This window comes from Hippocampus bargibanti, linkage group LG05 (assembly GCF_051943395.1).
Source record: "Hippocampus bargibanti isolate YZ-2025 linkage group LG05, ASM5194339v1, whole genome shotgun sequence".
Classification (NCBI taxonomy): domain Eukaryota; kingdom Metazoa; phylum Chordata; class Actinopteri; order Syngnathiformes; family Syngnathidae; genus Hippocampus; species Hippocampus bargibanti.
Window position 1 is genome coordinate 29,347,164 of NC_142738.1, and position 17,035 is coordinate 29,364,198.

Genomic DNA, 17,035 nt, shown 5'->3' on the forward strand with positions numbered 1-17,035 from the left:
GTCTGTGTTCTATTGACTTTGTGAATGTTTCAATGACATTTTTTTTTTTAATCGATGGCTGGATAGTTTGTTGGGTGATTTCCCTTTCCTGTAGCTCAGTTTACAAATTTAATTGGTTCCTAGAAAGTGTGTATTAAGCCAAAAATCGCCTGCCAAACATTTATTTCCCATAGGAAACCATTAAAATGAGAATAATCCGTTCCAAGGTCCCCATAAAACATAATTTTCTATGAAATAAGCCTTAAAACTACACAAAATATACCTTATTTATAAATATATAATAAATGTGCTGTTATATTGCAATGAAAAAAAATAACTGTACTGTATAATCAGAATCAGAAAAATCTGAATCAGAAAACCTTTAATGGTGCCACAATGGGGAAATTGCAATCAAGTCGTTTTATTGACCTTTGTGATGGTCATTGATGTCGTTGTCTCTTGATGATATCTGAGTGAAGTTGCCGTGCTCTCTCTGAAATAATACCCTCACTCACAATGTCCCCTGCTAGGCGCTTTTCATTAATCCAAATTAACATAAGTTTTTGAAACCTCTTCTATTTACCGAGACCGTTGCTTAGACAACACGGAAACACCCTTAGCCACATGTAGCAATGGTCGACTTAGCGTACTGGGACTGGGTCACTAAGTCACAAACGCACACCTCGTTGGTGTTTTTTGATGATCTCCTTCTTCTGCTCAACCTTAATTTTCTTTGGTGACCTCTTAGGCTTAATACTAGCCTGTGGTGGGGTCTTTTTCGCTCCCATAATAGCAAAAGTACTGTACTCGATAACAAGCCATCTCTGCAGTTAAAGAAGGGGGTGTGGAAAACTAGTTTGCCAACTGCTTGACCGTATGGTTTGGTGTTCATCCGGCGAAAACTAGTTCGCCAGCCACCATGGCGCTGTTCGACTGTGTTGTTTGGTCTTCATCTGCTGAAAACTAGTCCGCCAGCCACCGTGGCGCTGTTCGACTGTGTTGTTTGGTCTTCATCTGCTGAAAACTAGTCCGCCAGCCACCGTGGCGCTGTGTGGTTTGGTTTATCCGCCGAAAACTAGTTTGTATGCCAAAATTCTCGCGAATTTAATGCTCGTAAGGCATAAAGTTCGTGAGCTAAAGCGTTCGTAAGCTGAGGTATCATCGTATAGTTGTTCAGTCTGCCACCTTGTAGCAAAAGTGTGACACAAGATGGCTAAGTCGCATACCTGGCGTGAGGAGCTCCTCTGTTCCCGTGTAGGAGGAGAAAACTTGACCCATGAAGTTGCGCTGCTGCTCTCTGTAGTTGTTCTGCAGGTAGTCCGACAGCATCGCGTAACCCGCCTGCTGCATGGTCATCACCTCGCAGAACGTTTCTAGCTAGACGGTAGCAACACAACAAACGTACGATGGACATCAGTGGACGTCACATTCACCGGATTCAGAATCAGAATCATCTTTATTGGCCAAGTGTCTAGATTCAGACAAGGAATTTGTCTCCAGTAGAACATGCTCCACTAGTATCATCATAAACAAAGACATAACAAATAAGTATGGATGTCACACAAAGACTAATCTAATCTAATTGAATTCAGGTGACAGGGGAAAAAGCTGTTGAAATGTCACTGGAAAAGGTGGTGCGGAGGGTCCAGTAGGATTTTATGTGCCCTTTCACTTGGTTGATGAAGTCCTCCAGATTGGATAGGGCGCCACCAATGATTTTTTTCAGCTGTCCTAACTGTCATCAGAATCAGAATCGTCTTTATTGCCAAGTATGTAGAACACACAAGGAATTTGTCTCCGGTAGAACATGCTGCACTGGTATCATCATAAGACAAATGGAGGCACGAGACAGTTCTATAGACGGGGTATAGAAACTGTTTAAATGTCTGCTGGATTTGGTGCGCATGGCGCCTGCGTGAAGGGAGTCGCTGGAAAAGGTGGTGGGCAAGGTGTGGAGGGTCCAGTAGCATTTTCCATGCCCTTGTTTAGATTCTTGCAGTATGCAAGTCCTTGAGAGTGGCTAGGTCACTCATCACCTTGACACAAGAAGAATCATGGTCTTTTTGTTTTGTTTTCCCCTCCATATTTGTTATTTTGACAAATCAAAAATCGTTCTGGGGACAGTCCGCCCCGAGTCGGAATGCCGACCAGCCGAGACATGCCGGCTGCCGAGCTTTTCAAACGGGGGAAAAAAAAATCAAATCATTTGTCTCTGCGTCATTCTTTGAATAGAAGTCTGCACATGAAAATAGCTTTTGGCACAAAACAATTTGAGGACCGCCGCCTTTTATTTTGAAAAAACATGCACGTGCATGCGAGGAATGTTACAAGACGTTCATTTTTCCTCCTTTTGAGTGGCGTTCAAATGTTATTTACAGACATTTCGAAACATGTCGGCGAGCCGCGAAAGGCGCGTGTCGACACGCGGCGTAGCCTCCGGGCACCCGAGTCACGATGCGCACACCCCCACCGTCGCTAAGCTATGGAGGCGTATCTGGCTCCTTAGCGTAAACGCGGCGGCTCTCACCTGCTCGGCCGAGATGGAAACGGTGTTCTTGAAGACGATCCACTCCACCGTCTCGCTGCAGGGCGGCGTGGTCAGCGAGCCGTTGTAGATGAAGTACTTGTCTGTCGACTTGGGCAGGAGCGCCCGCAGCCTGAAGGGCGACACCCGGGCGCTCTTACCTGGACCATATTTGGATTATTAGCCGCGGATGAGATGATTAGCATCCAGAGCGAGTACCGGCGCTACCTGTACCGTATCGGCTAACACCGTTGATGGCGTCGATGATGGCGGCAAAGTTGGCGTTGTCCTCCCTTGAGTTCGCCTAGCGAGAAACGATCAAAAATGTTAGCGTCGATGCTAACTAGCAAGGATCTCGCCGCAGCTACCCTGGAATTGACCACGGTTGACTTTTTACGAGACGTTGAGGTTCTGTTTCCACTCGTGGTGGTTCTCTTTGGTTTGGATTAGCCTTTGATAGTCTCGCATTGGAGAAATTGATATTTCACATTTCACAGCAATAAAGTGATGAAAACAAGAGGAAAGGAAGAAGTAGAAAAACAAAATACAGGAGCTGCTGGAAAGGCAGCCAGTCTCGTGGCGCCATCTTGAAGTCAAAAGAACAAAAAAAATAATAATCGCAAAGATACAATCTTAAGCACTTTGTTATACGAAGCAGTTCTAGACGATCAAAGTGTCCTTTTCACCAGTGGATCAGGGACATAATGGAGAAATGTGTCACGTCCAAAGAACAAAAAAAGACAATATAATAATATGACATCACAAAGACACAGTCATTCAATCTTAAGCACTTCCTGCACCCTCTTTGGGTTCTAGGTGATCAAAGCGTCCTTTTCACTAGTGAATCAGGGACATAATGGAGAAATGTGCATGTTAAAAGAAAAAAAAAAAATAATGTGACATCGCAAAGACACAGTCATTCAATCTTAAGCACTTCCTGCACCCTCTTTGTTGTCTGCTACGAGCTAAATGTTGAAAGCAAACCCGAAGCTGTAGCATCCCTTGATGAACAGAGACTGTCTCACATCTCCTGTTCGACATCAATCCGCATCAATTCCAAGCCGCGGCAGTTCGTAACGAGCACCGAAGATATAGAAAGTCCAGGGTAATGCAAAGTACAATTACAAGTTGACGGCCGGGGAGAGGGCAACCGGTAGTACTTTTTCGCTTCGGTGTCTGCCTGAGTCCGCGCATGTGTGATGGGTGACTTCTCTGTTAGCAGGGAGAGCGATTTTTGGACAGCTCGCATGCGTAGGAAGCCGTGCTTATTTGGGTCAGCAGAAAGCGTGTGCGCCGACACAGTAATAAAGATCGATAATACAAATTATAAAATGATTAAAATGACACTAAAAGTGATAAGATTTATAAATGAACTGTCAGTATTTTGGTATATAATAGTGTAAAAAGAAAATGTTTCTTAAAAACAGTCGATTGACATCGTATACTATCCTGTTGTATAAACCTCGCGTCAGCCATTTTGAATGCATTTTGATTTACGGCTGTTTGACTTACGACCGTTTTGTCGGAACGGAACCCGGTCGTAAGTCGGATGTTACCTGTACATTTAATATCTAAGTGTCTTTCAAAACTCTCAATGTCACTTTGCAGTCACTGGATAAGTTTTTCAGTGGGTGAGCAGCGGCAGACACACGCGCCAGCGTTCACCCAACCTGGAATAACTCAAATAAATAAAAAGCTAGATAGCTAACTAATAGATAGCTAATAGATAACCAGCAAGCTCCCTAGCTAGCTAGTAGATAGATAATGGATAGCCAGCTAACTAGCTAGCTTGCCAATAGCTAGATATCTAGCTAGCTGGATAGATGGCTAATAGATAGCCAGTTAGCTAGCTACATAGCTAACAGATAGCTAATAGATAGCCAGCTAACTAGAAAGATAGCTAGCCAGATAGATAGCTAATATATAGCTAGATAGCTAATGGATAGCCAGCTAGCTAATGTAAACCGAACCTGCAGAAACAAAATATTTCATTATATAAATCTATGTTTTTTTTGGTCAGAAAAAAACTCATTTGCTGCTAGTGTTAAAAAAAAATAAAGCCTAAAAAAATCTGGAATAAAATTTGGATGAAATTATCTCGTGGTTTTGGTTCATTCAAGTTTTGGTTCATTCAGCTTCCATTTGAGTCTGGAAGGTTAAGGATTTTCGTGACCGACAGTCACGACGAACAAAAAGTTATGCGCTAGCAGCCGCCCGGTTCACGCAAGCCCTGTGCCAGCCTTCTTGGGGCAAGCTTGTGCAGATGCTCATTTGCATGTCAAAGGCGGCCATTGTGCTCAAAACACAAATGGGGAAAGTGATCTCTCACTTGCTCTCACTCTTTTTTTTTTTACAATTGATAAAAAAAACATGAATAAAAGATTAAAAATACGAAAATGAACCAAAACACTTTCTTATGATGATGAAATGAACTTCAATTGAACTGAAAGTGTTTTTGTAAATTTCATACGTCAGCGTTTGGATACATTTTAAGTACCATATTTTCGGCTCGATACGGTGTACCTAAAAGAAAAGATTTTGTTCAAAAGATGACCATGCGGCTCATAATCTGGTCCGCATTATGAATTGAAACTGTTTTACAATATGTCATTCATTGAAGGTGTGCTTTATATTCCAGAAAATACAAAATACAGGTAACACCAGAGTTACGACCACCAGACCCCCCTTTTTTTATTCTACGCCTGGCACCGCAACACGCAAGCAGCTGGTAACGCGTACTACAATTTGGGTCAGCCAGCATGTCATACACTCGCACAGCAATCTACCGCGTGACTACACTCAATACAGTTACAGATCATCATCTCGGCAACATCTACTGTAGTACTGTACACTGCTTTTTTTGTGTGTCGGGCGACCTCTTCTGGCCGTTAGCATGGAGGGCGATTTTGTATTTGTACCTATCGTATACAGATGTTGTATTTGTACCTACAGTATATGATATATTAATACTGTAATAATGGTGTATTTTTTACGTGTTTTCTTTAACCCACTCTATAAAATCTAAATATAAATCGATATTATGAAATATAAAATGATAAAAACAACACTAAAAGGTAAGCATAACATGAACTATATAGTGCCTCTTTGCAATTTTTTGATGATGATACTAGTGCAGCGTGTTCAACCGGAAACAAATTCCTTGTGTGTTCTACATACTTGGCAATAAATGATTCTGATTCTGATGTATAAATGAACTGTACAGTAAACAGTTTTGTATCCATTACATTACAGTTATACAGTCATAAAAATTGATAATACGAAATATAAGATGATAAAAATGACACTCGAAGTGATCAAATCTATAAATGATCTGGAAACAGTTTGGTGTATAACAGTATTCAATAGAAAACGTTGCTTAAAAACAACAGATTGACATCGTATACTACCCTGTCGTGTAAACGTTACGTTTTGAATGGATTTCGACTTACCACCGTTTGACTTACGACCGTTTTGTTGGAACGGAAATCGGTCGTAACTCGAATGTTACCTGTATTCTTTTTTATGGTCTATCAAGATTACTTTAATAAACAAAAATTGTGTCGGTTGTCCAACAACCGACACCATTTTTGTGTTTCCTAACTGACATCAGAAAAACGTTTTATAGCATCTCAAATACCCAAAAGTGATATTTTTAGTCAAATGCAAAACACCAATAAAAATGACCTAAAGTGTCCCAAAACTACTTCAAAATGACCTCAGAAAGTTTCCGTTTCAGAAGGTCCCGCCCCCGTGTTCGTGACGTCACGCCAAGACGTCTTGCCTTGCTCCAAAATCAAAACAATGGCTTCAGATTCGGAGAGAATGCTTTCTTGTTACTCATCCAGTTATGAATATGATTCAAATCGTTCTGAAGAGGGAAGCATAAATGTTTGCAATCGATTAAATACCGTATCAATTGAGCCGTCAGGAATCCAATGTAGCGTCCCAGAAAATGCACAAGATGGCGCCTAAGCTCCGTTGGAAATGGGCTGATTTGTCTGCTGGGAATTTGTGTCAACTCGTATCAAATTGTAATCTTGGTGCAACACACGATTCACCATCGCGCTATTTATGTGTTTTCCTTCTAATTTTGGCATCAACACTGATCAACACGAAGTTTTCAGACCAAACAAAGTACCCAAAATGCATTGTGTGTCGCTTTCTCGGTCAGGGGCGTTCCTTCAGTGACATAGGGTGAGGACTCGTCACCAACTCAAAAACAAGACTTCCTGAATATTCTGTGCGAGTCTTAAAACGTAAAATATAGCTATATGCGGTGGAATCTTTGTAAAATACGCTCAGTAGAAGTCATTTTTATTGATTTTACAAATTATGGACAGAACTTGTCCGGGGGCATCGGTTGTCCTTTTAACGACAGTTGAAGCTCCCAAAATGGCACCCACCTGGACAAGCACAGCCAGGGCCGTGATCTGCCCCCCAGCCTCCACGCTTTGGTGGAAATTGTCGAAGCGCTGCGGCTCGAAACCATAAATCTGCATCTGCGAATCAGAAACCCAAACAAAAGCCGCTCGTGACTGTCATACCCCGTCGTCGCCCCTCGTCGCCCGAGTCTCACCTCGAGGGGGTATTTAACGCCATCCAGGCTGTGCTCTGAGCCCTCCGACGAAGCGTTGCAGGGACCCCAGTGGAAGGTGATGCGTCCCGCCTTGAATTGAGAACGCAGACCGCCGCCGCTGACGTGGAAATCGCCGTCCAACTCCAATGCCACTGAATACATCATGTAAAGATAAGAGATAATCTAGCTAGCTATCAAGTTAGCCATTTATCAGCCAGCGCGCTAGCTAGCTGTCAAATCTATTTCTATCAGCTCGCTAGCTTTCGAATATATCTAGCTCACTATCGAATCTATCTAGCTAGCTATCGAATCGATTTAGCTAGCTATCGAACCTATGTATATCCATCCATCCATCCATCCATCCATCCATCCATCCATCCATCCATCCATCCATCTATCCATGTATCCATGTATCCATGTATCCATCATCCATCCATCTCGCAAGCTAGCTATCGAAATAGCTATCAATCCATCAGCTAGATGGCCAGCTAGATAGCTGTCAAATCTATATCTATCTATCTATCTATCTATCTATCTATCTATCTATCTATCTATCTATCTATCTATCTATCTATCTATCTATCTATCTATCTATCTATCTATCTATCTATCTATCTATCTATCTATCTATCTATCTATCTATCTATCTATCTATCCATCCATATGCTAGCTAGCTAGCTGTCAAATCTATATCTATCGGCTAGCTGTCAAATCTATATCTATCAGCTAGCTAGCTTTCGAATATATCTAGCTCACTATCGAATCTATCTAGCTAGCTATCGAATCTATTTAGCTAGCTATCGAACCTATGTATCCATCCATCCATCCATCCATCCATCTATCCATGTATCCATCATCCATCCATCTCGCAAGCTAGCTCTCGAAATAGCTATCAATCCATCAGCTAGATGGCCAGCTAGATAGCTGTCAAATCTATATCTATCTATCTATCTATCTATCTATCTATCTATCTATCTATCTATCTATCTATCTATCTATCTATCTATCTATCTATCTATCTATCTATCTATCTATCCATCCATATGCTAGCTAGCTAGCTGTCAAATCTATATCTATCGGCTAGCTGTCAAATCTATATCTATCAGCTAGCTAGCTTTCGAATATATCTAGCTCACTATCGAATCTATCTAGCTAGCTATCGAATCTATTTAGCTAGCTATCGAACCTATGTATCCATCCATCCATCCATCCATCCATCTATCCATGTATCCATGTATCCATCATCCATCCATCTCGCAATCCATATCGAAATAGCTATCAATCCATCAGCTAGATGGCCAGCTAGATAGCTGTCAAATCTATATCTATCTATCTATCTATCTATCTATCTATCTATCTATCTATCTATCTATCTATCTATCTATCTATCTATCTATCTATCTATCTATCTATCTATCTATCTATCTATCTATCTATCTATCTATCCTATATGCTAGCTAGCTAGCTGTCAAATCTATATCTATCGGCTAGCTGTCAAATCTATATCTATCAGCTAGCTAGCTGTCAAATCTATATCTATCAGCTTGCTAGTTATCGAATATATCGAGCTAGCTATTGAACCCATCTATCTATCGATATGACAGTCTGTCAATTTATTTCTTTGTTTATTTATTTATTTATTTATTTATGTATTTATTTATTGGGTGGGAAGGTAAACGTTAAACTGTCGGTTGCCCATTCCTCAATTCTCTCTGTCAATGATTGGACATCAGTTGATCTTCAAGTTTGTCCACCATGAGCTCGGTGGTTTGCGTATACAAAGCAAATATTGACCCAACGCAAAGCTAATTGTGTGGCGTTGACAACTTTCTTTGTCCGCTATCAAAAGATGCCAACATTGTGCCTCATTTCCGAATTGCCATATTGGGGCCGAGAATGAGCAAGCAATGCTATAAAAATAAAACTAAACATCAAAAGCACCGTCGTCCTCCTCCTCCATCAGGAACACGTGATGTCCAGTAAAGACGAGACGGGCCGGGCCGCCTGTCCGCTTTTTTCCAAACAATCGGCGCTCTCGTGTTTCATGCCACTTTAAGAGAAACCGTCCACAAAAGCTGCTCAGATCATTCAACGGACTCGAAACTGGATCCTCGTACAAAAGATGACATCAAAACAGCGTTTCAAGAGAAACATGACACCAGGTCGGAGGAAGGCCGATTCTTGACATGTTACCTTTTACGGAAATACAGCATGAAACCATGAAAATGTTCGCGATCGCTACATTGGAGGTGCCCTGTAGCCTCCCTTCAGTTGCGTTCTGGAGATAAAACCGACACGTTGGCGGCGTTTTTCAAGTACAGTGATACCTCAACTTACGAACTTAATTAGTTCCCAGAAAGTGTGTGTAAGATGAAAAGTTCGTTTGCTGAACATTTATTTCCCATGAGAAACCATTAAAAATGAGAATCAATTGTTCCCAGGTCCCTATAAAACATAATTTTCTACTAAATAAGCCTTAAAACTACACAAAATAGACCTTATTTTATGTATAATAAATGTGCTATTGTATTGTATATAATCAAGTGGTTTTATTGGCCGTTGTTATGGTCGTTGATGTCGTTGGCTCTTGATGATATCCGAGTGAAGTTGCCGTGCTTTCTGGGCGATAATAATAATAATAATAATAATAATAATAATAATAATAATAATAATAATAATAATAATAATAATACATTTCATTTATAAGCGCCTTTCAAAACTCTCAAGGACACTTTACAGTCCGAATATTTTTTCTGCGGGTGTGCAGCGGCAGCCACACGCGCCAGCGTTCACTCAACCCGGAAGTAACAAAGTACCCTCACTCGCACTGTCCCCTGCTAGCTGCTTTTCATTCATCCAAATCAACAGAAGTTTTTCAACCTCTTCCATTGCCTGGGACCGTTGCTGAGACAACACAAAAACACCCTTAGCCACACGTAGCGCAATGGTCGACTTAGCGTACTGGTACTGGGACGTTAAGTCGCACACCTCGTTGGTGTTTTTCGATGATCACCTTCTTCTGCTCGACCGTCATTTTCTTTTGTGTCCTCTTCGGTTTAACACTAGACTGTGGTGCAGTCTTTTTTGATCCCATAATAGCAAAAGTACTCCACTCGATAACAAACCACGTCTGCGCTCAAAGGAAGGGGTTGTGGAAAACTAGTCGGCCAGCTACCGTGGCGCTGTTCGACCGTGGGGTTTGGTGTTCATCCGCCGAAAACTATTCCGGCAGACACCGTGGCACTGCGGGGTTTGGTTTGTCCGCCGAAAACAAGTTCATCAGCCAAGAGTATATGCTCGCGAATTTAATGTTCATAAGGCGAAAAGTTTGTGAGCTAAAGCGTTCGCAAGCTGAGGTTCCACAAATAACCAGCACTAGCCATCTGTCCAATTTGAAGACAACATACAAGCAAGGGAACCAGCTATTAATGATGTTTCTAGTGTGTCTGCCTGCATCTGTTGCTGTTGCAATATCACAACCTCTAAGATGTATAACCCAGAGCTCCTTGAGACACAAAAAAACTATCAATTCTATCAAGCTATTAACAACCATCACAAAGGTGAATAAAATTACTTTATTATATAGTACACTTTATTTCTTTAATTGCAATACAGTAGCACATTTATTATACATAAAATAAGGTATATTTTGTGTAGTCTTGAGCCTTATTTAGTAGAAAATGATGTTTTATGGGGACCTGGGAACGGATTATTCTCATTTTAATGGTTTCTTATGGGAAATAAATGTTTGGAAGACGAACTTTTCACCTTACATGTTCTGGGAACCAATTAACTTCGTAAACTGAGGTAACAATGTACTTGTCAAAAGGAACCTGCACTGGCCGTCTGCGTAATAAGGTCTTCGGATTCAGTGGCGGAATTGAAGGGGAGGCTAACTAGACCCTTATTGCTGATTGCTGCGGACTCTGAAGGTGGTCTCCGGCACTGGTGGACTCAGTCCGATAAATCAGTTGTTCTTTTTTTTTGTTTTAGTGGCATAAAATAAGATGGCAGTTACCGGTCTTGCCGTCATTCTTGATGGTGGTTCGCTGGCCCGTCAAGTTCTCCCAGCCCTCCAGTTGTAGTTTCTGGTATCGTAGCTTGACCTGGGCAAGATTTTCCTCCACGTCGATGGGCGACTGCTTGGCGTTGCTGCACGATGGAAACTTCTTGGCCCAGTTGTTCTGGTTCAGCGTTCCTGGGGCGTAGGGGAGTACAGTCATCAGTGCCTGTAATGCGATTGGTTATTCTATCTATTTGAGTTACTTCCGGGTTGAGTGATTTTTAGCTAACTCTGAGCTAGTTAGCTAGCTTTCTATCTATTTGAGTTGCTTCTGGGTTGCATGACTATTCGCTAACTCTTAGCTAGCTAGCTAGCTAGCTTTCTATCTATTTGAGTTACTTCCGGGTTGAGTGAACGCTGGCGCGCGTGGCTGCCGCTGCTCACCCACAGAAAAACTTATCCTGTTACTGTAAAGCACAGGTGTCAAAGTCAAGGCCCGCGGGCCAAATCCGGCCCGCCACATCATTTTTTTCGGCCCGCGAAAGCAAATCAAACTTGTTAAATTCCATGATGATTGCTAAAATCTGAGCCAAAATTTCATATTTTTGGATGTCAACCACAATAAAAGTCATTATTCTTGACTTCATTAATTTGCTGTGTGCTCTATATGTAATATTTAAAGCGATTTAAACATTCTAATGGGTTCCCCAAATTCATAACGGCCCTCGAGAGGAAACCATAACTACAATGTGGCCCGCGGCTAAAAATGACTTTGACACCCCTGATGTAAAGTGACCGTGAGAGTTTTAAAAGGCGCTTATAATGAAATGTATTATTATTATTATTCTACTTATTATTATTATTATTATTATTATTATTATTATTATTACGAGACGAGTGAGTGCATTTTTTTTAGCTCATGAAATCATTGGACCAGCAGACTGGCCAGATGTTCTCCACGTGAGCCTGTCGGCAGACGCGATTTCGATTCTCCTGAAGAGCCGGTGCGCCGGCATTCACGTGACCCCATTGGTTGTGGCGGTTCCATCTTCGGGATCGCCGGCAGGTCAGCGTGGCTTCTGGGTCGGGGTGCGAGTGGGTTAGCGGGTCAATGCCGCACGTGCATCACACCCCGCACCGCGGGGTGCCTCCGCGCAGTCATTAGTGGCTTGGACTAGATCCAGCTTGAACAAATTAGCAGCATGTGTTTCTTTCAACATCTGCTCTTGGTCGACCGGGTTATGAAATCATCATTAGAACGTATTTATAATAATAATAATAATAATAATAATAATAATAATAATAATAATAATAATAATAATAATAATAATAATAATAATAATTTCATTTCTAAGCGCCTTTCAAAACTCTCAAGATCACTTTACAGTCACAGGATAAGCTTTTCTGTGGGTGAGTCGCGACAGCCACGCACACCAGCGTTCACTCAACCCGGAAGTAACTCAAATAGATAGAAAACTAGCTAGCTAGCTAATAGATACAGTCATAATAATAATACATTTCATTTATAAGCACCTTTCAAACTCTCAAGATCACTTTACAGTCACAGGATACAGTCCCTAATAGATAGCCGCGTAGCCAGCTAGATAGCTAGATTGCTAAACGATAGCTAGCTAGATAGCTAACGAGCCAGCTAGACAGCTAATAGATAGCTAATAGAAAGCAACTAGATATTTAGGTAGCTAGCTAATAGATACAGGAATAATAATAATACATTTCATTTATAAGCACCTTTCAAACCTCTTAAGGTCACTTTACACAGTGTCTGAAACTCATGAAAACAGTTAGCGGACACCAAGGCAGACAACTCTGAGAAGATGCCTGCCCGGCCATAAAGTTGCCTGCTCCATTTTTCACAACTTCAAACACAATAAGACGACAAATCGCAAAAAAAAAAAAAAAATGTTGCGAAGTATAAAGGATTTTTTTTTAATTAAGGAAGGCGCTGAGAATGAGGAGTCTACATGGCTTATAGCAATTTGCTTGTAGCTCTTGCTTCATTGAATATATATATATATATATATATATATATATATATATATATATATATATATATATATATATATATATATATACAGTAAAGTCTCGTTATATCGATATCGGATATATCGATAGTCCCGGTTATATCGATACTATTTCTATGCACGCATGGAGAAAATTACATGCAAACAGGGTCGGATATATCGATAGTCCCGGTTATATCGATATTTTTTCGGACTCCCTTGAATATCGATATAACGAGACTTTACTGTATATATATATTTTTTTTTTCTTGAAGATGTCTGCCGAGATGTTGTACGCCCCGGGCCTCCGCGCAGACGTTATTTCAAACACTGCTTTACTGTCACATGATACAGTGGCTAATAGATAGCTAGCCAGCTAGACAGCTCGCGATCCAGCTACACAGCTAATAGATAACAAATAAATAGTTAGGTTGCTAGACTGTTAGACTGTATATAGTTTATAAGTGTAATAGTTTATTAATTCATAATTAATTAATATGTAATAGTTTATTTTTATAGTGTGACAGTTCCACAACTTATTGTTTTTTCTGGTCTTGATGAGTTAGACTCCCGACATAGATGCTAATCGAGAATAGCTAATCAATCCTGAATTCCCAAACATCTTTGATCTTCGAGAAATCCTCAGCCTTGTTTTTGTTTTCCGCGTTTGCTGCCAAATTCAAGGCACTAGCGCAGCTGCGTAAAATCTCCAATACTTTGGCTCAGTGGCGTTTTTAAAATAGATTTGATTTCTATATCTGCCAACGACCTATAATGACAGTCGCAACAATCGGAAGCCCCTCAACTACATGGATCACGGTTTATATCAGGGGTGTCAAAGTCATTTTTTGTCACGGGCCACATTGTAGTTATGATTTCCTCTCGAGGGCCGTTATGAATTTGGGGAACCCATTGGAATGTTGAAATCCTTTCAAATATTACATATAGAGCACACCGCAAATTCATGAATAACTCGTTTTCAAATCTGAAGTCAAGAATAATGACTTTTATTGTGGTTGACATCCAAAAATATGAAATTTTGGCTCAGATTTTATGGATTTTAACAAGTTTGATTTGCTTTCGCGGGCTGAAAAAAATGATGTGGTGGGCCGCATTTGGCCCACGGGCCTTGACTTTGACACCTGTGGTTTATATGGTAGATAGATTAAAAACATAGATCATTATAAAGTACAGTGATACCTCAGCTCAGGAACGCTTTAGCTCACGAACTTTTTGCTTTACGAACATTAAATTTGCGAGAATATAATTTTGGCATACAAATGGCATACATCGCTATTATGGGAGTGAAAAAGACCCCACCACAGGCTCGTGTTAAGCCCAAGAGGACACAAAAGAAAATTACGGTGGAGCAAAAGGAGATCATCGAAAAACACTAACAAGGTATGCGTTTGTTTGACCTAGCTGTATCAGTACGCTAAGTCAACCATTGCTACATGTGGCTAAGAGTGTTTCTGTGTTGTCTAAGCAACAGTCTCAGGCAATAGAAGAGGTTGTAAAACTTCTGTTGATTTGGAATAACGAAAAGCAGCGAGCAGGAGACAGTGTTAGTGAGTGTATTGTCACCGAGAAAGCACGGCAACTTCACTCGGATATCATCAAGAGGCAGCTAGCAGACTTACCGTCGTACGACCAATCGATGTCTTCGGTGAACCTGCGCTGGTTCCTGTACGTGTAGCCTCCGACTGCAAAGACACAAACACCAGGGATGAGAATTGTCCGCCGATCGGATTTGTTCATTTCCTGTTTTGGCTTGTGTTGGCAGAACGCGCAATTTTGATTGGATGATACTGACGCCGGTTGGCGGAAAGCGCCATTTTGATTGCATGATCCTGATTTAGGTGCTGATGTCGAAACAGGTAAACGCCCCCTTTTGAATAAGCGGATGTGTAAAGAAATCAGCTTAAATCGACCCAAGGATTCGCCTTTGTGGAGAGAACAGGTTCTAATTTGAAAGATTCTAATTTGCAATAAAACAATGCCATCGATGAAACAGTCGAATGTCAGTGGCACTATGACAAGCTTCATGCTGGCGTTAGCATCAATATACTTCTGTGAGAGGCAGCAGAAAGCAAGCGTGCAAGCTAATGAGCAGTGTGCAGGCCAGCTAGCAGTAACCTTGTGCGTGTGCCCGGCAAGTTGACTTTTATTCCGATACAGCTGGATTTTTACCAATCATTAGGAACATAAAACCATTCATATTAATGGTGAATATTATCACAAAGTTATTTTAAAAAATACATGCTGACATTTTGTTGAAATCACATTAATATATACATTTTATATATATATATATATATATATATATATATATATATATATATATATATATATATATATATATACCTTGCCTTACGAAATTTTGCGAAAGTTTGCGAACGTTAAATTTATGAAAATTAAACCTTGGATTCAGCACTACTTTCCAGGATACATACGGAGGGCCGCCCCACCACGGCTGGCAGAGTAATCTTCGGCGGAAGAACACCAAAGCACACGACCGAACAGCGCCACAGCCGGCCTGCCTTTCCACACCCCCTTTCTATCAGTGCACACGTTGATCGTCTTCAACGATACTTTTGCTGTTATGGGACCGAAAAAGAACACACCACAGGCTCATGTTCAGCCGAAGAAGACACAAAACAAAATTACAGTCGAGGAGAAGAAGATCGATCATTGAGAAACATGAACGAGGTGTGCGTTTGTCTGATTTAGCGGCCCAGTACAGATATGCTCCACCATTGCTACCATCCTTCTCAACGAAGCTTTACACAAAGGCTTTATTTACTAGATGCTTTCACGTGACTAATGACTTGTCACGTGCGAGTTGACAGCTGGGGCGGGGCCGCCCCTCCCGACCACCGCCAGCTGCAATCAATCCCCTAATTACCGATACTAGGACATTTAAACGAGCTGCTGTCATCAGTGCCGGATGATTACGACGCCTTGCGCCTTGCCAGTGTCTTGGACTTGCCAGCACAAGAGTTTGCTTTGCCCGAGGTGATTGTTAGCCGCGATCGCTTAAGTTTGTTGCTTTCCGGGATCATTTTCAGATCATGACAGTACCCCTCCTTCGAGGGACTGCTTTAAGAAGTCCCAACAGTCTCCCAAAAGGTCCAACTCGCCAGGAAACGATGGTGGAGACGGCAACCGTTGCCTCTCCAGCATATGATGGGCGGCGGCCTGATGGGAACGGGACTCAGCCTGGCGTGCACGCAGACGCGGCACGGATCGTCGTGGACGTGTGTGCGACCCTTCTCGCACGATCACGTGACGACGCATGGCGTAACGTTTACGTTTACTGCCAGGCGCAGAGTGGTCTCGACCGGGCGTTGGCGTGGACGTTATGGCTCGTCGAGTGACTCAATTGAAACTCCACGCGGCGTGGGCTAACGTGGACGCAAACTGCTCGGCACCGAGGAAACGAGACCAGTCCAGAGCAGCTCTGGGATCCCGCGGTGAGTGGGGTCTCGGACTGACGTGGACGCGGACGTTGCACGGCCTGTCGTGGATGCGACTCAATTCAACATGCACGACGACAGCATGGCTGGACGTGGGCGTGCACTGCCAGACACCCAGTGTCACACTGTACGGCCACCTGGAAGGAGGTCAATATCTGACGTGGACGTGCAAGCGGCATTGCTTGTCGTAGTCGTGAGTGTGATCCTTTACACACAATCATGGGACGAAGCATCGGCTCGACATGGACGTTGACTGCCAGGCACAGGGTGGAAATGAGAACGGTCCGTTGTACCTGCGGGACCGATGGTTGGTCGGGTCATTCTGTCACGTTTTGCAAGGTGGTGATGGCGGTTGTGGATCCCAAAAGCAGGCAGGAGGGAGCAGGAGGTTGTGTTTGACAAATTGTATTAAAATAAAGTCAGCAGGAACAAAGTCTAAAACATGAAAATGATATG

General features: G+C 42.0%; 1 protein-coding gene across 3 annotated transcripts in view; it reads right to left on the bottom strand.

The window, feature by feature from the left end:
• Positions 1 to 17,035, bottom strand: part of LOC148898432 (receptor-type tyrosine-protein phosphatase gamma-like) — a 73,295-nt gene that overhangs the window by 37,546 nt on the left and 18,714 nt on the right. For all 3 annotated transcript variants that reach the window (XM_088997647.1, XM_088997646.1, XM_088997645.1), the window contains exons 2-8: positions 14,744 to 14,806; positions 11,098 to 11,277; positions 7,080 to 7,231; positions 6,907 to 7,002; positions 2,738 to 2,807; positions 2,507 to 2,664; positions 1,206 to 1,356 (exon numbers count right to left, since the gene is read on the bottom strand). In XM_088997647.1, coding sequence (XP_088853773.1) covers positions 1,206 to 1,356; positions 2,507 to 2,664; positions 2,738 to 2,807; positions 6,907 to 7,002; positions 7,080 to 7,231; positions 11,098 to 11,277; positions 14,744 to 14,806 — 870 coding nt within the window. The remainder of the gene's footprint in view (positions 1 to 1,205; positions 1,357 to 2,506; positions 2,665 to 2,737; positions 2,808 to 6,906; positions 7,003 to 7,079; positions 7,232 to 11,097; positions 11,278 to 14,743; positions 14,807 to 17,035) is intronic.